Source organism: Marmota flaviventris, chromosome 9 (assembly GCF_047511675.1).
Source record: "Marmota flaviventris isolate mMarFla1 chromosome 9, mMarFla1.hap1, whole genome shotgun sequence".
Lineage (NCBI taxonomy): Eukaryota > Metazoa > Chordata > Mammalia > Rodentia > Sciuridae > Marmota > Marmota flaviventris.
In genome coordinates, this window is record NC_092506.1 from 11111700 (window position 1) to 11133659 (window position 21960).

General features: G+C 60.8%; 1 protein-coding gene across 2 annotated transcripts in view; it reads right to left on the reverse strand.

Moving 5' to 3' along the window:
• Nucleotides 1-2192: 2192 nt before the first annotated feature.
• The window catches only part of Dagla (diacylglycerol lipase alpha), a 68698-nt gene continuing 48930 nt past the window's right edge, over nucleotides 2193-21960 (reverse strand). For both annotated transcript variants that reach the window (XM_071616116.1, XM_027944585.2), the window contains exons 6-20: nucleotides 20662-20749; nucleotides 18624-18758; nucleotides 18031-18108; nucleotides 16050-16174; nucleotides 12531-12684; nucleotides 11900-11983; nucleotides 11730-11807; nucleotides 11289-11369; nucleotides 10421-10563; nucleotides 10043-10111; nucleotides 9633-9705; nucleotides 8254-8450; nucleotides 7458-7587; nucleotides 6756-6943; nucleotides 2193-5514 (exon numbers count right to left, since the gene is read on the reverse strand). In XM_071616116.1, the coding sequence (XP_071472217.1) occupies nucleotides 4557-5514; nucleotides 6756-6943; nucleotides 7458-7587; nucleotides 8254-8450; nucleotides 9633-9705; nucleotides 10043-10111; nucleotides 10421-10563; nucleotides 11289-11369; nucleotides 11730-11807; nucleotides 11900-11983; nucleotides 12531-12684; nucleotides 16050-16174; nucleotides 18031-18108; nucleotides 18624-18758; nucleotides 20662-20749 (2581 nt within the window). In that variant the 3' untranslated portion in view covers nucleotides 2193-4556. The remainder of the gene's footprint in view (nucleotides 5515-6755; nucleotides 6944-7457; nucleotides 7588-8253; nucleotides 8451-9632; nucleotides 9706-10042; nucleotides 10112-10420; nucleotides 10564-11288; nucleotides 11370-11729; nucleotides 11808-11899; nucleotides 11984-12530; nucleotides 12685-16049; nucleotides 16175-18030; nucleotides 18109-18623; nucleotides 18759-20661; nucleotides 20750-21960) is intronic.

Below are 21960 nucleotides of genomic sequence, written 5' to 3' on the forward strand. Positions count from 1 at the left end.
AGAGGCTCCCAGAGGAGGGCGGGGCCCAAGCCAGGCTGTGTGATAGGGACCGGGTGAAATGCCCATGAGTTGCTCCCACCCCCTCCTTGCCTCCCTCCTCCCTGGTGGCCAGCCATGGGGGAGGGGTGGCCGATGCCTGAGCCCCAGATGTGGCCCAGTCAGCAGGCCCGTAGTGGCCCCACCGAGGAGGGTCAATGCCACGACAGTTCTGGGCTTGGGGGAGGGGGTGCCCAGGCTGGCGGGTGTCTCACAATGAGGTTTTGTCTCTCCGGGGGCGGCTCCCAGAGCTGTTGCTCTTAGGTATATAGAATGGGATTTTGCCGGAGGCCCAGCTGTGTGTGCTGACCCACACTCCCCCTCCGCTTGCAGGGACTGGACTGAGGGGGGAGAGGGGCCGCACTGAGCCACCCATTCTTTTCCAGCTGATGCGCCCAGAGGTTTGTCCCCTCTGCAGACTCCCCAAGACAATTGTTATTCTCCACCCCGGCCCCTCCTCCACCCAGGGCCCAGCCTGCCTGTGGGCAGAGTAGACATCCGCCCAGACCACGCGTCTTTTAAAAATGAATTTATCTTCTGAGTTGCCTGGGGTCAGCTAGAAAACCAGCTTCCCTAGAGACTCCACCCACCTACGGGTCTTTCCTTCACACCCCGTGTGTGCCTAAATGCCCGCCATTGAGGGCCAGTCAATGGCTTAAACACGGCCTTTGTCCCGGTCATCTATCACCTTAATGATGAGGGGGTGTTAAAGACATATTTGTCTTTAACACCCCCTCATCATTAAGGTGATAGATTCTTGAAGTCGCCCCGGTAGAAAGGAAGCCTCCTGTAACCCCCAGGAGCTGGCCTGGCTAGGGGGACTCAGGCCCTGTCATCTCCCTTGATTCCACTTAGGTCACTGAGCAAAGGATCAACCGTCCCCATGGGTCTTCCTGTCTGGGCTGGGGAGAGGGGAAGGGCTCTGGAGGGCTCAGCCACTATGGTGAAGCTGGGGTCCAAGCATAACTGGGGCAGGGGCTGGGCAGGGTGGTGGCTGGGGCTAGTGAAGGAGCCCCAAGGAGGGACAGGATAATTTGCAGACTAATGAGACCACAGAGAGGAGAGAAGCTCTGAAAACCATTAGGTGAGTGTCGGGGGCCAAAGTCCCAGGCTGGGAGGACTGGATTCTGCTCGCAGGTTTGTTCCAACCTACAGTGTGACCTGGAGCAGACTGTGGGGACAGGCTCCAAGGCCAAGAGCACTCCTAGCAGCCTTTCCAGCCCCTCACCAAGTGGGGTCACTCTGGATTCCGGGAAGCACATAAGTGGGGAAGAAGAAAGTGGGATTCAAACTCCTTTGGGCCACTGTGGGACTGGTTGGAGGAACAGCGCCCCCTGCCGTGTGGAAGACGAAGGCCCTGGGCCTGGGGCTAGCAGGAATTCCAGCTGCCTGTCCACCCTGGGCTCTCCAGCCGCTTCCCAGGTCTCACTGCCTGGAGCCAGCCAGGGTTAGGGCCCCTGGGGTGCTCTGGCTTGGCCAGGTGTCACTAGGGAAACCCCCAGCAAAATCTAGTGGCCCCTGCACTTCGTGCTGTGCCGCGGGGATCTCCCACTCCTGCTCCAGCTGTCAGCACTCAGGGACGAGGGTGGGCACCATGAGACCAGGCATACCCCAATTGCTGGCTCTGCGGCCCTGGGCAGCTCATCTTCTCTGAGCCCCAGGTCCTTCAGTAAGGAAGAAAGGGCTGACCAGGTATGTAAGACCTCCATGCTGTGATGGACGCAAACCCCTGGTACGTCTCACTCAGGCAGCAGCCAGAGGCTCCCTCCTGCAGCGGGGCTCGAGGGGCTTCTGCCCCCTTGCAGCAACACAGTGTGGTCCGGGGCCTGGCACTGGCGGATCTCGAGGCCCGTGAGAAATGCAGGCTGTCAGCCCCTCCCTGACCTGCCAAACCCGCACCCGTGTTTTAATAAGACCCAGGGGAACTGTGCCAGCTCTGGGCCAGCACTCAGCCACAGGCTGAGCTGCACCTAAACCACCCAAACTCCCAGTTATCTTTGGGGTCAGAACAGGTTAGGTTCCCAGGAACCTGACTGTCTCCCTTAGGCTTTGGGTTTGTAAGGGAACAGGTGCAGGGGTCTTTGTCCCCCAACTCTACTGCGCGCTGAGAAGCAAGTCCCCACCCAGTGGCAAGAGAGATCACGCCAGGCGCCCAGTGTGCTTCTACATCCAGTTTATACACAGCTCTATACAATATACAGAAACCTTTATATACAGATATATTTATAGAATAAGCTATATTAATTTGTCTCTCCTTTTTACAGCAATATTAGTGTGGATCTTTCATACATTAAGTACAAAAAAGGTCAGGGGAGAATGGCACGTAGAGTGCGCGAGGGTGTGGGGCCCGGCGGCTCACTGCCCATTGCATACAGAGGTCACCCAGGCCCCTGGGAGGACAGGCCAGCGGGTGGCTGGGGGAGCTTGTGCTGTGGGTCTGGGGGATGGTGTGGGGTCAGTCTGAGCCAAGCTGGGCTGAGGGGGGTGGCTCAGACCCCCCAGATGTGACGTGGGGTTGAGGGAGACGTGCAGCAGGCCCATCCTTCAGGGGCGAGGCAGGGAAGGAGCAGGTGAGGGGTGGGCTGACCCTGGGTGTCCAGGGCTGAGTCCAAGCCTGCCCCATCCCCAAGCCTGTACAGGTGTGGCTACAACCTTGGGGGTGGGGGAGTCTGTCCCTGATGGCTCAGTCCTGGGCGCGGCAGGGGGGACACACCCACCCTAGAGGTCCCCAGACCCACCCAGAAGAGGAGGAATTAAAAAGGCCAGACCCAAGTCTCTCCCTGCTACTGGCCCAGGTTCTTGTTGGAACCTTTGTCTAATTTAAGAATTTGTCTAGTTTTTTAAACCCTCGGAGTCAGATTCTGTCTTGCTTCTGTGCTGGGCTGAGGCCGTGCCTCAGTGGGGACAAGGTGCCTGGAATCTGGTAAGGGCAGGGCTGCAGAGCAGGAGGGGAGGCCCAGCTCCCAGTCTCTGTCCCCATCTGTCAGGGTGGGCAAGGGCTCCTAGGGCAGCCATCCAGGCCAGCCCAGCTCGGGGGTGTTGAGGTTCAGGACCAGGTACCAGTGCTCATGAGACGGGGGACTTATGGGAGCTCCGGTGGCCCAAGGAGGCTGGGGTGGGACCAGGGTGGGGGCACCATGCCTCCGAGAGACGAAGGCACAAGTGGGCCATCAGTGCGCCTGCCCAGCCAGCCCGGGAGCTTGTCCAGTGGCGCCACCTCACACTGGCTGTTTCCTGGGCAGGGTGGGAGAGGCAGCAGGCAGGCAGGGCGGGCAGCCTCCAGAGCCCTTCCTCAGGAACGGTGCACACTCATGCACATGCACACACTCGTCTGACACTAGCATGCACAATCTCCCCAACACCTGCTTCACAGGGAAGGCTGGGTTCTGCCTCCCCACTGCTTCCCGAACCCAATAGGAAGGAACCCCAATGAGGGCCTTCGGCTAAACTGGGAAAGCCTTGAGCCCCTGGCCCTCCTGGTCCCTCCCCTGGGTGGGGGGTGGAGGGTCTCCAGCTAGGTCCCACAATACCCCACTCTTGGCCCCACTTCCCACCAATAGGACACTGAGGGTGGAGGGCGGTGGGAAGAAAGGCCAGCTCCCAGGAAGGAGCCCAGGCCATCGAGGACGGGGTGAGTGGGGCAGAGGTTTGTTTGGTTTCAGATCCCAGGGCCCACAGAGGCCTAGGTATGGTGGGGTCCACATAAAGGAGTTAGGTAGGACCCTCAGAGGAAGGGACTTCGGCTGCCTTCGTTCCTCCCAGGACACTGACTCTGCAGCCAGGGGTGGTCGCGGCAGTACCCACCACCCTTCGAGTGGCCAGGGTCCCGGGGGTAGAAGGTGGAAGCCAGGAAGTAGCAGGTAGGTGGAGCAGGCCAGGGGCGCCCAGGAACCTCGGGCAGGGGGCCAACTGGAGGAGTTCTGGGCAGAAAAAGGGAGGTCCCAACCCCCTCCTCCAGAGCCCTCCGCTCTCGTGGGCCCTCTAGAGGGGCTACTGGACACATTACCGGGCATGGGGCCTTGCAAGCCCAGCAGCTTCTGTAAACATTTACAACACTGCGGGCCACCTGATGGAGGTCACCCCAGGGGACTGGCCAGCAGGCACCAGATCTGGGGGTGGCCAGGGCACACGCTGGCCTGGTGAGAACACCTGCTGAGGGGCTGCTCTCCACCCCCAGAGCCCATTTACCCACGGCTAACCCTGGAACCGGGGGTGTCAGGATGCCTGTGGGGGCCGAGCTGTGAGGGCTGAGTGTGGCCTGCCCGCCCAGCAGCCTGTGCCTGGCTCCTCCTCCCTGTGCCCTGCCCTCCCCCATCGTTCCCCATGGCAGGGCCAGACCCCAGCCGCCTGGGCTCTAGGGAGTCCTAAGCTGAGGTAGGGATGCAGACCCCCAGCTCAGCAGCAATGCCCATGCCTGAGGCTAACTGACCACTGGGGGCCTCTCCTCAAAGCCACCTGGCCTGGGGGCGGCCACCAGGTGCCCACGGGGCCTCCTGCTCCTGGCAGCAGCTGCTGGGGCACTAACGTGCTGAGATGACCAGGTCATCCTGCTTGGCAGGGCTAGCCCCGCAGCCAGTGGGGGTGGAAGTCCGGATCTTGTCCGCGGCCAGGCACTCCTGGCTGCTGAGGCCTGTGGGAGTCAGGTCCATGAGCTCCCCTGAGGAGCTGAGCGGGAAGGAGGGAGAGAGCGAGATGCCTGAGGAGGGGTCGGCCGAACCAGCAAAGAGCCGTGGGGGTTTGGGCACCAGGTTGGGCTCGAACTGGGCGCGGAGCAGGATTTCTTGCTGGCTGGGGGACTTGGGGCCCTCGGCATAGTCGCTGGTGGGGCTCTCGGGCACCACCATGCAGTAGAGGTCCTGGAACGAGCTGCTCTTGCTGTCCAGGTTGAAGAGGCTGTCGATGAACTCCGCGAACTCCAGCACCTGGGGGCTGGGCGAGTCCCCCAGGCGCCCGTTGTGCAGCGCCAGCTCCCCGCGGGGCGGCCCCCCACCGCCCTCTCCTCCGGCCTCTTCCTCCTCCTCGTTGGCCGCACTGGGGGGCCGCTCAGGAGTCACCCCGCCACTGCCCAGGGCTGCCTCCAGGGGCTGTGTGTCCTGTGAGTGCTTGGACAGGCTGTCAGCTGCCAGCAGCTCTGTGCGCGAGCTCAGGGAGGGGTTCTCCTCGGGGATGGCCGGGTCGATGTAGAAGAGGTGGCCCTCGTCCCGCTCCAGCACCGCGTGGAGGCTGGGGGAGCCGCGGATGCTGCGGAAGCCCGAGGAGCGGCGCGAGTCGAAGCTGTACAGGGATTCTGTGTCCGAGAGACTCTCCATGGTGGCCAGTGGCGCCCGCCGGGCCTGCAGCTCCGCAGCCAGTCGCTCCTGGGTGGACAGCAGCAGCAGCTCCACGGGGTCCTGGCGGGCCGCTGATGCGGCAGCCACGGGGGACAGCAGCCGCCCCTCGGAAAAGCCCTCCAGACTCATCTCAGACTGGGACTTGCTCCTGCAGAGGAGGCAGGGCCGGGAGAGGGGGCTCAGGGGAGAGAGGAGACAGCCCGGCTGGCAGCGGGGGGCAGTTCACTCAGCTGCCTTGAATGGTGGGGGCAGGGAAGCCTTGTTTTTTAAAAATGAACTTGCAAGAACCCAAGATGGAGACAGGGCTGACGTGGGCTTGGACCCAGCAGGCCCAGGGGACGAAGAATCCGCCTGGAGCACTAGAGCTCGCAGTGCCGCCCGGGGACCCTGCACCATGCCAGTCACTATATTTATGGGAGACACAGTCCTTGAGAGATTGACTGCCCCAGGTCACTCATGAGGTGACAGTGGAATGGGAATACAGGGAGGGACAGGGCGAGAAGGAAGCGGAGAAAAGGGCCTGCCCCCACCTAGGACTGCCACTCCTAGGACTGCCGTCACTTCCTCCTCACACTGTGGTGGGTGCCGGCCTCTGCTGGACAGGGAGCCCTGGCACCCCAGGCTCTGCACGTGAGCCTGCAGGAGTGGGTGGCTGAGCCGTCATCGCGGCTGACAGCAGACACGGGCTCCCTCCTCTGGTCATGCTGCTACCGTAGGAAACGCATAAAAAGCTGGGACAGGTGTCCAGGGCTTCCTACAAGGCACTGACCACCCTTCTCAGCAGACTCCTGGCCAGATCTGTGACTAAAGGCATAGGGCCAGGGTTCCAGAAAGGCAGGGCCACTCCCCCTTGGAAGCATCACTGCCTAGGAAGTGTGCACACTGTGTCTCTGCGTTTGCGCCTGTGTCTGGCTTAGGTACACGTGTGCACTCACACCCGTCTGCCTGTCCAGGTATGGCCCCATGTACATTCTCTGCCTGTCTGTGTGTGTCCTACACATGAGCACGTGTCTGTATGGGGTTCATGCACATGTGTACGTGTGACTAATGACTGTACACACATGACCGTGCCTGCACAAGCTCAATGCAACATGGCTTATGCACGTACAGATAAGTACGTGTCTAGCTGCTTGGGTGTCAATGAACGTGTGGCCCGGCACCTGTGGGCTTGTGTGCAGAGACCCTCCCTGTCCCACACAGGAATCTCTGAGACACAACTCAGTGCTGGCAGGCTGAGGGGCAGGCAGAGCAGAGCGGGAGCGAGGCTAGTCTGACCCTCCCGTGCACATGTGAGAGTTTTGTGAACGTACGTTGGTCTAGGACACACCATGGACTCGCACTCCAAAACCACACACGGTCCCTGCACCCATCCCTGGGTACGTGACTCACCTGACGCTGCTATTGCGGTGGTCTGCAGCTGGCAGCTCCAGGGCCAGGCCGGTAGGCAGGGGTGGCCCCGTGGGCAGCGGCTGCTGCTGGAAGATGAGCTCAGGAGTCAGGTCCACCTCTGTGGGGCTCACCATGACCTTAGCAGCAGAGAGCAGAGCTGTCTTTCCCTTGTTGTAGTTCTCCAGCACCTGGGGACAGCACAGGGAGGCTGGCGGTGGAGGGGCAGCCTGCCCAGCCTGCTTCTCAGACAAAAGCCTCTTGGGTCACTGGGGGCCCATGCTCCTCCTTGCAAGGGCCCTGCTCCTCAAGGAAGGTGTCACTACGGGTGACACCTCGCCACAGACCCACAGGTTGGAGAGCCTCTTCTCTGTGTTCAGCCCTTCAGTGGCTGGTGTGGCTGGTGGTGGCTGAAGCTGTCCCTGCTTGGCTGTGCATCTGCGAAGTGCCAGGCAGCCCTCAGGGTCTCTCAGCCTGCTCAGGGACAGGTCCTACTGTGGGGTGATGTGGGACTGGCAAGAGCCAAGGGTGTGAGCTGGCCTTTCTGGTCCCCCTAGGGCCACCTAGGGGCCCTGGCTCACTGCCTGACCTCTCTAAGCCCCCTTACCCCTTGCTGGTAGAAGGGGTACAGTGACCCTGCCTGTAAGGCCCCTGTGTGCTCTGATGAGGTGGCTGCATCCTCTCTCTGTGGGGCCCACAGCTCACCTTGTTGAGCCCCTCCATGACCACATAGGGCAGGTGCTCATGCAGCATGGCCGGCGAGATGATCACCTCGTTGAAGGCCTTATTGTCACCCCAGATAGCGAAGTATGTGGGCTCTTCTTGTTCACAGCAGCTGAGGGGGACAGAGGGACATGGGACCAGTGAGGGGTTGAGGAGGCTCTGTGCTATGCCCCTGCTTGGCAAGGCTGGGATGGATTTGGGGCCCTCCTGCCCAGCTGGTCAGCAGGACTGTCCCTAGACCTGGCTCCTGGCTCCTGTTTCACCCTCAGCCTGGGAGAGGCTGACCTAGGGCCCAGCTGCAATGTCTATAGCCTCCTGCCCATTTTTGGTCTGAGCCACACCTGCTCCAGCCTGGGCAGGGCCAGGTCATCCGCTCACTTGGGTACAAGAGCCCAGGGCCCAGGCCTCTGGGGGAAGCAGCGTGAGGCCTGTCTATTGGCCCACTCGTGTTGTGCTCTCGCCCTGCCGCCGTACTTGCCCACACTGTCTGCTAACTAATCCCTTGTGAGGCCAGGTAGCACTGAGCTGTAAGCTGGCCAGGGTGGACACTGGGGACAAAGGCCGGGACTGAGAGAGGGAGCCTGGAGTCCTGCCCTGGGCTGGCCTTTTGTTCCATTTCCAGGGCTCGAAGCCGGGAAACCGCCTCGTGGGGTCCAGGGCCATCACCTTCTAGTCTCTGCCCCTGCCCATGAAGTAGCTACGCAGAGGCCAGCGAGGCCCTGCAGCAGCAGACCCAGACCCAGACCCAGACCCAGACCCAGACCCCGGCGGCACCTACCAGCACTGCTCTGCAGGGTGGTTGTGCACCACATGGATGATGCGGCCAGGCGGGTACAGCGGGGTGCTGGCCGAAAGGGCGATGGTCAGGTCACTGGGGTGGGTCCAGAGCCGTGTGCTGGCCAGAGTGGTCACCTCCACCTCCTCGGGCAGCTCTGACTTGGGGATGCACTTGGTGGCCCCCACAATGATCCGCCACTGGGTGGGGCAGGGGAGACAGGAACAGAGCTGAGTAGCGCTGGTTGAGTGGACAGGGCCAAGGGCACTCGGAAGGAGGGCTCAACAGGTGAGAGCAGGGAGGGGACGGTGACGGGCAGGGGAAGGGCAGTGGCCGGAGCATTAAAGGTCGGTGCCCACCTGAAGAGGCAGTGGCTGAGGTGTACGGTGGCCAGATGGCCAATAAGATGCCAAGGACAGATGACATGGAATTGTTGAATTTCAGGGCTGGCAAGGGGCTGCAAGATCAGCCAAGCCCTCATCTAGTGGATGGGGAGACAGGCCAGTGAGGGCAAGGATGGCTCTAGGTCATTCCACAAGTCAAGAGGCAGAACAGACCTCAGCTCGGGCCAGCTGTACCCACCAGGCCTGGCCAACTCTGGGTTAGGTCCCAGCCACCTGCCTCTGGCCTGATGACGCCCAGGCCTGGGTCTGGTAGGAGCAGATCCTCCTCCCCAGAACCAGGTGCTCCAGGCAGACACAGGCCCATAAAGCTCTGTTGCCCTGCCCATGGGACCTGGTCCATGGCCCGGTCTGTACACTTGGTCACAGGCACCAAACCTGGAAATTGGGCAGGTGGGCTGAAATGGCAAATGGGGCAAGGGCCTACCTCAGGGAACTAAGGGAGGGTGACCTCACAGAGGATCAAAGAGCCCAAGTGTGCCTCCACCTGTGGGGGGCCTGCCCCAGGGTGCCTGGCCACAGACCACACCCCACTCCACCTTCCTGATGCATTGAAGGCCACTTTGCACAGGAAGAGCCCACCAACATCCTCTGACACCTGAGGCATATTAGAAGGGCTGGCCCTCTAGCCCCAGCAGAAGATCAGAACACGCTGAGCCCAGATCCTCCCCAGGGGACTCCCAGCTTTCCTTGGGCCTGGCCAGCTTCCATGGGCTTTGGAGCAGAACTTTCCTTAATCTGCTCAAAGCACTGAGCCTCGGGGATCAGGCAGCCCTCGCTTCTAGTTCTGAGATGGTGACCACTGGTTATGTGAGCAAAGGCTGGTCCCTCCCAGGCTGAGTCTGTTTTCCCATCTAGGTGACACGGATGGGCTGAGCTCAAGATGCTGAGGGTCTTGTGCTTTGTCCCAAGGGACCAGCAGGGGACAAGGGCAGGGACGGACAGGGCTGCCCAGGGCCAGGGTGCCGGGTGGGCGCTCACCTTCGGCTTGGTGCTACGCTGCAGGACATCCAGGAGCTGTCTGCGGAAGCCTTCCAGCTGGGAGAGGCCAATCCTGTGGGAGGAGGCAGAATGGCATCAGCCGGGCCTGGTCAGGGGCTAGAGAGGGGCAGGGGAGTAGTCCATGCCTAGTCTCCAGGAACAAGACCAGTCTACCAAGGTCAGGGGTGGCGGGGAGTCTGCAGCTCAGCAGAGCAGAGCAGAGCAGAGCAGAGAGAGGCCATGCAGGGTGGGGCTAGCACCCGTCCCTTGTCTTCTCACCACCAGGCGAGAAAGGGCAAGGAGGGAGCACCGGGATACCTAGGGAGCTGGGAGGCTGAGTGAGAGACCTGGGGTCTAGGGACTGAGATGAGGCCAGGTGACAAGGTCACAGCGGAAGGAAAGGAACTTGCCTGGGGACGAGGTCTTTGCCCAGAACCACAGCAGTGACAAACTCCTTGGAGTACTCCATAGCATCCTCACTGCAAGGGAAGCCCAGGTAGGAGCTCGGGCCACAGGGAGGACGTGGTGTCCCCGAGGTGGCGCTCGGCCAGGAGCACACCCCCACTCCCGCACTCCGGGCTCCTAGGGAACTTGCAAGGCTGGGTCAGGCCTCCCATCCCTGTCTTTCCTGCCTACGAGGCTTTGCCAGGGTAGGACTGGGGTCACGTGGCCTTTCACACAGCCCTCACCCGACCGACACTCTCCACTTACTGGCCAATCCCCAGCTCCCAGCCCTCAGCCCCAGAGCCCAGCCTGCCACAGCCAACTCTGAGACCCCAGCAGCTCACCTCAGCAGGCCCCCCGGGGGCGAGTAGGCAAAGCACTTGAGGGTCGGGTACTGTGGGCGCAGGAGGAAGGAGAGGATGGCCGCTGTGCCTGCACCCAGGGAGTGGCCCACCACAATCAGGCCGTAGTGCTTGGTTCCACGGCCCTGGGGATCAAGACAAGCTTGAGAGCCTTGTCCCATGCCGGCTCACTGACCTGGCTAATACCAAGGAGGCAGAGGGGTCCTCCCAGAGGCCTGGAATCATATCTGTGCCATGTGGACGCTGAGGCAGAGGGGAACCAAGTGAGGTTCCCACAGAGTGACTGCTTAGGGGGTCTGTCCTCACCAGGGCACCTCAGTGGGGAAGCCCTCCCTGATCTGACCTTAACACTACGATGGTTTAACACTATTACAGCCACTTGGGCACCTGTCTCCATTCCTCCGCCCCAACGCCTAGCCTGGGGTCTCTGCGGCCAGGGAAGGGGCAGCAGGCAGCACCGGGGGCCGGCCCAGCCAGGAGGGTGGTGGGCTGGGCTCCAATCGCAGTCGAGCAGAGCAGCGCACCTTCCACCTGCTCGGTGGTTATTTTCTTTGCTGTTCTGTTCTTTATTTTGAGCTTCTCCATAAAATGTCCTTTGGACACACGGCTGTGCAGCTGCGAGGCGCAGGAGCCCCAGCGTTGGCCCAGAGCAGGCACTCAGTGACTACAGGGACAAGCAGGGCACCTCGGGGGAGCTGGTACCACAGGGGGCCCAAGGGGCTGCGCAGGAGGGGCTGGGAGGCAGTGGAGGAGGGGAAGGCCATCGTTCACCCACGCTCTCCTGGCTCTGCTGCCCTGGAGGAGGACAAGCTGGCGGGCACAGGGCCCGGGGGCACGGAAAGCCACTCACCAGGTCTCGCCCAAAGGCCTGGGACAGGACCATCTCCTGTTCCAGCTTCTTCTTGATGTACTCAGCTGACAGCACCATGCCCTGGACGAGAGGAACACAGCAGGATGCTGAGAGGAGGCCTCCAGGGACCAGCAAAAGCAGCGACCCACAGTACACTGCCCTGTGCTGCCTATTTCCCACTTAGGTCCTAGTGTCAACCAGACTGTGGGGCCTGGCGGACACCTGGATGAGGAAACAGAGGCCCAGAGCAGGGGTGTCTGGGGCAGGCTCTAGGCTGGGTGCCAGACAGGGCTTCCCGTGCGGGGCCACGACCTTCCAGACTAATCCCGCCTCCCTGAGCACTCTCTCCCATGGCCCAGTGAGCAGGAAGGACCCCAACAGCAGGCCTATGGGCTGGGGGTAGAGAAGGAGAGGGCCCTTGGGGACACTCGAGGCCAGTACCTTGTGGCCCAGCCAGGTGCCGCGGTGGCCCTCCACAGGGAGGCGCTCAGCATCGCCTGTCAGGTCAGTCAGGGCGTCCTAGGGGAGAGAGGAGCAGGTGAGGGGTGGTTGAGGAGGCGAGGAGCAGACAGGCAGGCACCCCAGGGTGGGGGGAGCCACAGGTGGCATACCTTAGGGGACAGGGTTCCCCGGATACTGATTACAACCTTCTTCTTGTCGTGGTCCACTGCCACATAGAAGGGGGTTTCATAGACCTAGAAAGCAGCAGCTTGTGAGACTGAGGGGCCCCAGGATGGGATCAGATTTGGGAAAGGGACCTAAGGACCTAAACCCATATTCCTGGCTCCAATCAGGCTCCGCTGGCCACTGAGCCCTAATCCCTCCCAGGGCCAGGACTCCTGGCAGTGGCTCTGTGCTCTGTCCCACGCACAGGGGCCTCACTGCCTTCCTGGCCCCTCTCTGACTTGTGCTGTCCTGACTGTCCATCCCACTGCTGAGCCCAGATCCACCTCTGCCCCTCCCTGTGCTTCTGCTCCCCCCTTCCCTTACAGTGGGGCCAGCACTGGGTGTTGGGAGGGTGTCCACTCTCCTAGCCCCAGAACTGGTGTGGGCCCAGGGTCTGGAGGAAGAGGGGGCTGCCTCCTCACTGCCCCCCAGGATAGCCTGGAGGCTGCAGTGGCCAGTGCTGGCTAAGCCGAGGGTTCCCACTGACCTGGACGGGTGGCTTCTGTGTCCCAGTCCTTGAACTGCCTGCCCCGACCCCAGGCCCCAACTTGGCCTGTCCACTGCCCAGCCCCTCACCGCGTCATGGCAGGAGGTGTACACGATGTCCACCGCAGTCATGTTCTCATCCAGGAAGTGGCGCCGGATGGCGATGGCATTGCAGCCACAGCAGTTGTCTTCCTCAATGGTGACTCCAGGGGCAAACCGGGGCCGCGCAGGGCACAGGCAACACCTGGTCAGGGGTAGGCGGCGGGCGGTTCAGGGCCAGGGAACCGCTGATGGTGCCGCTTTCTCCTCCAGCCCCTCAAACCTACTCCAGTCGGGCATCCCGCTCCATCCACCTTCAGCACCCTGGTGACCTCACGTTGCCAAGCCCACTGGCCAGTTCCCAGTGCTCATTCCTTGTTCTCTTGGCAGCACCTGACCCCGTGGGTCCTCCCAGCTTGGCTGGAGGCCCCCCGCCCCAGGAGTGTTCTGTAGGCTGGGCTCCTGGCCCTTGTCCTCTGGCACCGAGGCCCCTTTCCTGCAGCTGCCCTGGCTGCTCTGTGTGCTCACCAGTCCAGAGCTGTACATGTCAGGAAGTGCCCAGGAACCTCCAGACCCACTCCTGCCTCCAGGTGCTCCCATCCAACCACCCGTGCAGCATCTCCCCTCAGAGGCCTGACGAGGCCAGTCCCATCTGCCCGCCCGCACCCCGTGGCAGCCACCCTGGACTCCGCCACGCACTCCACTCAAGCATGCAAGTCTGGCTCTGCCTGCGGACTCCAAACCAGATCCTGCCTCCTTCCCTCCCCAGGCTCTCTGCCTGGGGACAGCACAGGGGCCTGCTGACTGGTCCCCTCTCCCACACTTTCTTATGTTCTCCACTCAGTGGCAGAATGACCTGTTGAAGATAAGCCAAGCCTGTGACTTTTCCACTTATACCCCACGTGTAGCAACACGCTCCTGCCTACAGAGAACCTGGGCCTTCCTGACCGCTGGCCAGGGTCTCTGGCTGTGCCTCCCTCTCCTCTCCCCACTCATGCCCTCCTCCCAGGCCTGTTCAACGTTCTGCCTCAGGGAGGTCTTCCCTGGCCACCCCAGCGTTTCACATCCCAGTGAGACACTCAGCTGTGCTCCTCCAAAGCACCTCCACACACACGCTCCACATTTCCTTGTCTGCGTACTATCTCAGCACTGAGTGCCACAGGGCAGGGTCTGCTCTGTGGGGGTCACAGCCATGTCCCCAACACCAACACCTGCCAGGCACAGACGGGGCTCCCCACAGAAGTGGGTGAATGAGTGCTGCATGGAGCACCCATTTGGGGATCACTGCTCCTTGGGCCACCAGAGGGAGCCAGCACCCAACAGATTGGCCTGGAGCCCATGGTGCACATGACAAGGGCTGCCAACTATCTTGAGATGACAGCTGAGATTTTATTAAGAACCCGAGATGTCCCTGATGCTGAGAGGTTTGTCTTCTCCCAAAGCCGTACCTGCAGGGTTGCCACTTCCCAAAGGGGACAGGCCTCACTGAGAAACTCAGGGTTGAGGCAAGACCTGGGAGCTACGGGGTCGGTGTGGACACCACTCTGAGACACACTGCATCAGTCACTGGCCAGGAGGGAGCCCCCACTACCAGGTCACCACCCCCAGGCCAGGCGCGAGCTCCTACTCTCAGACAGCTGTCCTCTCCCCCTGGGCTGGGCATGAGGCTATAACAGTGTGACCTGGAGATCTGGTCTGAATCCTTCGTGTCACTTCTGGATTCCATGGGCCTGGAGGAGCCTCAGTTTCCTCCCATGGCTGCGTCCTCAGGCTGGTGTGAGGCCAGAGGTCCAAGACTCAGAAAGGGCCTGGTACACCACTGGTCATTAGTACATGTGGACTCCCCCACTCCAGTGAGGGCTGCTTCTAAACAAGGGTCTCTGAGGGCCAGAGGAAGCGACCAAGGGGCAGGGGCAGCAGGCTGGATGCGAGCAGCCCTGCAGTGTCTCTGAGGGTAGCACTGCCACCTTGGGTCTCTGAAGCCTGGGCACCAGCCTCTGTGTCTGTGGGAGAAAGACCTGCCACATATCCAGGGCAGGGTTGGAGCCCCAGCTGGCCAGAGGGGCTGAGCACGGGCAGGCCTGGCTCTCCTGTCCTGTTGGGGGGGAGCTGCCGCCAAGGGAGAGGCCCAGGCCCCAGGGTGGTGGGCAGTCCCTCTTCCTCCAGCCACCTGGAGCCAGGCCTGGGACGGGCAGGCAGGGAGGCGGAGAAGAGCGCCCCGCCCCCTGGCCTGTCCGAGGGCCTTGGCTGCACACCTGGGCCTGGCATTGCCTCGCCTTCAGCCCACAGCCCTTACTGGGCCCACCCAGGGCCCGAGGACTCTGCATGCTCTCCGTGGGGCATAAAGAATGCACACGCAAATGCACACGACCCTGCTGCAGGCAGAGCACCAGGGTCCTGCCTGCCAGGGACCCTGGATTCCACAGCAACCTACGGGCAGGCGCCGCCTGTTTATAAATGAGAAAACTGACTCCAGGAGGTGTCCCCACACTGCCACGAGTGACGAAGCAGGGCCCGCCAGAACCCAGGCCTCTAGTCTGCTGGCCCTGTGCTCCGCCCTGGCTGGGACTCCCACGAGGACAGGGCAGAGGGAAGAAATGTGCAGCGGGCAAAGAGGGAAAAGGCACGTGGTGCCCTGGTTACCTCTGATCAGCTGCCAGGGGCCTGCCGAGAACCAAGTCCCAAGAGCCACCCAGCTTTCTGAAGAAAGAGTGGGCACTGCAGGGTGGGTGTGGCTGTGGAGGGCCCCAGGACAGGGGTGTCGAGGACAAGCTCCTGCCTCACATGCCAGCCTTTCTGGAACAGGAGCCCAGGGAGCTGTCCTCCTTCTACCTGGCATGGGCTGACAGCAGAGCCACCAAGGACGGGCGGCTTCTTCCTGGAGCCCTTCTCTGGCCCACTTAGGGCACAGAACACCCCCAGGCCTGGGTTAAGGGTAGAGGCAAGTCATAGGCTAGATCTGGAGCTGAGGCCCTCCCAGCTCCCTGGGAAGAGGGCTGGAGCCTGTCACTAAAGGGCCTTCCTGGGTTCCAGAGACCTCTGTGGACAGGGCCTCCCTCCCAAGAAAGTCTTTCCGGAAAGGCAGAGCACAGGAGGGAAGCCAAGAGCAGGGGAGACGTGGGCAGGAGGGAATGGTTGAGGGGGCAGAAGAAGAGCTGGAAGGGGAAGGGATCCAGCAGTGTAGACGCTGTGTGGAATCTCATTTAGTCCTCTAAAAAAATTCCATGACGTATGGATCAACATCCCCATTTTACAGATGCAGAAACTGGCCCAGAGAGGAAGACCAATTTGCTCAAGGCTGCTAGTGACAGTCTGGACAGCCGAGAGCTGTGATTCCCAAGCCCACAGCTTTGCTGCTGGGGACGACACAGAGGGGAAGGCTGAGGCCCGGCCAAGCCCAGGAAGATAATCCGCTGGGCCCGGGGGGAGGTGGAGGCAGGGCAAGGTCTGCTGCCCCCGGTTAGTTCAGTGGGAGAGCCCACAGGCACTGGTTCATCTTCTTAGCCCCGCCCTGCACACTGGTGGGGAGGGAAGGCACTATTGTGTCTGGGGACAGGGCAGGATACTCACGAGCAGGACCGCGCTAGCTGGCAGAGGCCACAGGCGGGCTTTCGCATCAGGTACATGGGCCAGCCATAGGCAGCCAGGGCGAAGAGCATGTAGTAGCAGACCTCTTTGTAACGCAGCATCTCGTGCTGGAAGACAGGGTGCAGGGGGGGCTCTGCAGCCTCAGTCCAACAGTCCCAGAGATGGGAGCCTGGCCATCGCTCCCCAACAGGGAGGGGTGCACGGACGGGGACGGTGTGGGACCCAGGCCTTGGAGGAGGGACCAAGCCTCTAGATGAAAATTGTATTTCCCTAATTATCTCCATGTAACCAGGACACGAATCTCTTGGGACCTGTCCTGTCGCTCCAATCTCAGAATTAACGATTTGGGGACAGAAAATCACTCAGAGCACTGGATCGATTTCCTCGCTTGTTTTCCCAAGAAGGAAGAGAGTGAGGGGCCAGGGGCAGTGTGGCAATCCCCACCTCAGCAGTCAAGCCCTGCCAAGGGACTTTGTTGCTAGGGAATTTAACCCTGAAAGGCCCTGGCATCTCCAATACCCTCCAGAGTGTCTGGCTATGGGCAGCAGGGTGGGCCACACTGGGCAAGAAGTCAGCACATCTCTCTGGCCCGCAGGTACCTGGTATGACTGACTCATGGAGTCCCAGGCTCGGGCTGGAGGAGGGCCGTCTGGGGGAGATTGGGATCACTCTAAAGAAAGGCGTCAGTTTAAAACCCCATAGGTCGCAGGCCTGTTGGCTGCTGCGGACGCCATGGTTGTTATCAGCACCGGGAGAGAGGGAGGCGGGGAAAAGGTGTCCCAGCAAAGCCTCCAGCAGGAGGACTGCGGCATTTAGAGGAATTAGTCCTCTTGTAAAAGGTAAGGAGGGTGATTAGTCATCTTGTGAAGTGGAACAGGTAGTGCCTTAATCAGGGCCCAGAGGGGAAGCGTCCGCATCCTCTGTCTGCTCTCCAGGAATGAGCCAGGGAGCTGGAGAGGCAGTTACTCAACTCCAGAGCACCCTGCCAGCGGGCGGGGTGCTGCCAGCCTGTGCCACAGGCAGTGGGGACCCAGCCCCTCTGCCTGCCCTGCCCCTCTGCCCAGGGCTGGAAAGCCTGTCTCCCTGGAAAGCAGAATCAGCTGACTACTGGCTGTTTCAAGAGGATGCAAATGCTACTTTGGGGAGCAGAGACAGAAAGGGATGGGGCCTGGGCTTTTTGGGGGGAGTACCAGGGATTGAACTCCGTGCCTTGTGAATGCTAGGCAAGCACTCTACTACCACAGAGCTACCCCCGGCCCAACCTGAGGCTCTCATAAATGATGAGACAGCCAAGGGCTGAGGCCTCTTGGTCACCCATGGCATTGTGCTGGGACTAGACTCAGGACAGCTCCTCTTCCCGTAGCTCGGGAAGGAAAGTGTGCCCAGGGCCATTTTACAGTTGCAGGGACAGGCTCAGAGGGATGAGGGACTTGCGCAAGGTCAGAGTGACCAGCAGTTGAGCAGAGGTGTGCCCAACTCGGCAGGGCTGTGGCTAGGTGTTAGCCGAGGTTGCACAGTGAGCTGGGTCAGGGCTCTGCTGCCACAGGGTGGCACCACCTTCTCCTGTGACACGCTGGATTTCCACTTAGGCACTTAGAAAAGGCTCTGTTACTAAAAGGCTTGGAAACCACAGTGCTACGCCCCAGTGCCTTTATGACAGCAGTGGCAGCAATGATATCCCAGTTCACCCTCGGGAGGTGGTTTGCCATCTCAAGAGGCCAGGGCCAAACGTCTTGGAGCCGGGCTAAGGGATTCGGGGTTTTGCTTGTAGAGCAGCATGACATGGGGCTGGTGGGGTGGGGCGGTGATCTGGGAGGAGGCTCCCTAGAGGGCTGAGCAGGAGCTGGTGGGCAGTAGTGTGGCCCACGCAGGAGGGCGGTGGGAGGTGTTTGCTCAGGTGATTCCGGCACAGGGAGGAACTGGTGGGGGAGGTGAGACGTACAGGGGGTGACTTCTGACTCACCGAGTTCTTGAGGTCGAGGTACTTGGTGTTTCTGGTCACTGGCATCCCAGACAGGAAGGCCAAGATGTCATTGTTTGCCTGTGAAACAGGCATGTGAAGACGGGCAGTGGCACATCCCCAAGCTCAGTCCCCAGGGCTCTGCCTGTTCCAAAGGCCTGAGAGGCCCGAAGGAGCAGGTGGCTTCCAGCTCTTCCGAGATCCAGCCAGTGCTCCAAGACCAGAAGTGTCCCCATATTTTTAGTTGCTCCCTTTTTGCCCAAAGTATCAGACCCTGGGGACCTTCCTGACCCATCCCGGGGGGAAGGATTTTGTACAGATGTGAGACCTGACTGTATGCTGGCAGGGACACGGGAATGGGACATGGGGATAAAGCAGGAGGCTGAAGCCCCAGCTGATGTCACAACTGGGCCGTGGATTGGAAATCTGGAAGAAGCACATGGCCCAGAAATGGAGGGCACCGAGCAGCAGCGGTATGGTGGCTGCTGAAGTTCTGAGCTGGGGACGGGGAGGCAGTGACCTCCAGGGCCTGTGAGGTGGGCAAGCCACGCAGCCAGAGCAGGGGCAGGGAGAGGGGCTGGCTGCCAGGGGCTCACCTCGTCCAGCACCGCGTTGCGCTTGGCCCTTTGCCGCTGCCGGAGCAGCACCAGGCCAGCGATGATGTCGGATGGCACGATGTCGAGGTCCCGGAAAAACTCAGCAAAGAGGTAGGCGATTTCTGAATAGGCATCCTACGAGGTCCGGGAAGGCAGGAGGAGTGGCAGGGAGACAGGGGGGACACGAGACCAGGAGTGAGGTTCAGGGCAGTTCTACCCCTGCACCTCTGCAGCACCAGCCAAGCCTGGCCCCAGGTGGCCCTGTGCGGCTGGGACCCTCAGGGCCCTGACAGGACTGGCAGTAGCTATCTGGGACCACACTGACCCTTCCTGCACCTCTTGGGCCTCTCCTCCCATGGGAGGTCCCAAGGCTTGCACCGCCTGCCACACACCGGGGCCACCTGAGCCAGTTCCTCCTCTCTTTCCCTAGACATTAGGAGCCACAGCCTGGACGGTGCTGACTTCTCTCTCTCTAGACTTTCTCTCAAGCGGAAAAGCCAAACGAAGTTCCTGGCTGCTTCTGACCACTAGCCATGACTCTGGAAGACTAAGGATTCTGTCAACCTCGGAGCCTTGGGCCTCCTCACCTGCTGCCCAGGGGTCACAGGCCCAGTGGCTTCCCACAATGTGCCCAAGAAGGAGTACGATCACGGGCCAGTGCCCCCAGACTTCCTCCATGCCCCTGGCCCAAGGACAGTCTGTGTCTGAGCCTCAGGGCAGGAAGCAGGGAGAGCGGTGAGTCCTGTGGGTTGGTGGGCTTGGGTCTCCCCTGCACCTTGCTTCGCTGGAGCTGGCCCATCTTCCCTATCTTGTCAGGAGAAGCCAAGGTGGGAACCCACTCATGACAACAGGTTCTGCCTCCCCCTGGAGTGTCTCGCATTCATAAGAAAAAGCCAAGCGCTGCCATCTGAAACGCCCCAAGGGCCGAACGGCACCAGCTGCTGCTCAGCTCCCGCTGACCAGCCAGGAGAGCCTTAGTCGCCAGATCGGGGAGTACGGGAGTTCACATAAACAGCCTTGACTTTCAAATGCTGGTGTCCAATTCAAGTTTTTAAGGGACACCACACAAGCTGATCAAGAAGTGCCTGGGCCATCCGTGTCCGGCAGAGCCCATGCTCAGGACTCCTGGTGAGGTGTGGCCTTTCCACCAGGCTCTGACCACAGAGGGGGGCCAGGCACTCCACATGGTGGCAGGCCCAGCCTTTACCTGCCAGGGGACTGCTCCCTGCCTTCACATGGCCTGCCTGCAGCCCAGACCCTGACCATGACCCCTCGGACCTCCCCGAGAGACCACAGGGTGCTCCCCGCCCACCCGGGAACTCAGGGGCTTTCTTCACTGGATTACTCACTCTACGGGTCACCAGTGCTGCTGGTGAGGACGAGCCACGCGAGGCTTCCCGGTGGCTTCCGAGGAGGGCACTTTGCTGTCTGCCTCGGGAGGAGTGGTCTCCTGACCTCACTGGCTCTGCTACTAACTAGCTGTGGGATGCTGGGCAAGTCACTCCACCTCTCTGGGCCTCAGCTGTCTGATCTGCAAAACGAGGGGTGGTGCTGGATGACCTCTAAGGTCCCTCCTGGTGCTGCAGAGCTCTGCCTCCCGCCCCACCCCAGGGCCGCCCACAGCTGAGCCTGCCCTCGTCCTGCAGTGCTTGGCGCTCTGAGGCCGGCCCCTCTGCTCACTCCTCAAAGCGCTGGTCGGTGAGGGCTGACTGTGCGCCACCCAGCACCATGCTAAGCGTTACATGGCATCGCTGTGCCCTCCAAATCCATGCTGTGGAGGATGTGCTACTTTCCTCCATCTTCAGGTTGTCTGAATTGTGAGCATTTCATCTCTTAAACTAAACTCTGTTCCAAGGCTGCTCTACAGGCTGGGGGGAGTTGGCGGGTGAAGAATACCGGATCGCCATAGAAGCAGGCTGTCACCTGCACTGGAAACCCAGTGCCTCCAACCAGCCCCGCCCACTCGGCTTTGCCAACGCAGAGAAAGGCGCCTGAATCACAGGATGTGAGTCTGGGGGAAGTGACTCCCGATACTTACTGACTGCGAGTCCTTCGTCCGAGTGCAGCAGAGGAACACTTTGAGCCGACGTGACCAGCTGGTGGCCTGACCTTCCTCCAAGCGGTGCCTGCAGAAGGGAAGAGTTGGTATGTGTGAGGTCAGAGAGCTGGGCCAGAAGAGCTGGGAGCCAGACGTTACAGAAACAGGATGGCCTGTTCCCAGGGCCCCACCAAAGGGCTCCCCAGAAGGAGGTCCCGGGGGGAGAACAGGCCCAGGCCTGGCCAAGGCTGGGTGGCCAGTGACCTGGCTGTTGGCCAGCCAGGGCACTCCCTGGGGGACTCCTACTGGCCTAGATGGTGAGCTGCTGGTCAGCAGGGCCATCTAGGCTTTTGGAAGACTGGCCTGCAGGCATGCCCTGGGAGCTCAGAGCTGGGAACTAAAGTAGGGGCTACTCTGAAGCAAAGGTGTCCAAAGGCAAAGCAAGAGCCCAGGGAGACGCTGCGCCCCTCTGCCCTCTTGTTCCAGGGGCTGGAAGAGACCTACTTTTCCTGTTAAAGGATTCCAGAAACTTGCTCTTCTCTGAGGCCCAGGTCTGCTCCCCACACCCCAACCCCAGCTCCACAAGGCCACGAGGCACAAGGAGGAGCGAACAGGGTCTTCCAGGAGGTTAGGAAAGGGTGCAAGCCAACTGCCATTCTGGGACCTGGGAAGCCTTGCATCCTGAACCAATGCCCACGCTCCAGGGGCTTGAAGACATGACATTTTTAATGGTTTCTAAGCTAATGGGGTTTTTCAAAAATTCAAAGAAAATTTCCTGCTGGGCCTCTCACCAGATGGAAGTAGCCTCAACACTTTGCTGCAATGCCCTTTATAAACACCAGGGGGCAGGTCACTTTAGGAATGTGTGTGAGACGGTGACAGATCGGGTCCAGCGTGTCAGGAAGGCTACAGACCAAGCTAGGGACTTACACACCAAGTCTGGACAGAAAGTTCATAGACCCCAGCAGCCTCTGCCCTGCAGCTCATTAATGTGAAAGGGGGCAGACAGTCCTGCAAAAATCCAAAGTCAAGCCTCCTTGGAATAACCCCCTCTCCCAACCCTGACCAGATTTCACTGGAAAGAGAAACGACCAAGGACTTAAATATTCCCAAATTCCAAAAACTGAAATAACCTAGCACTGTGGGGCATCAGGAGTATGTGGGTCCCCACACTGGGGAGTTGCTCGCTTGAAAATGTCCTTGCTAGAAAAACAGTTTGTGAGTTTCAGAGCAGGGGCAGGCCAGCTGAGGCCAGTCAGCTATCCCAGAGCCCCACAGGAGCAATGGAGAAACCGCCAG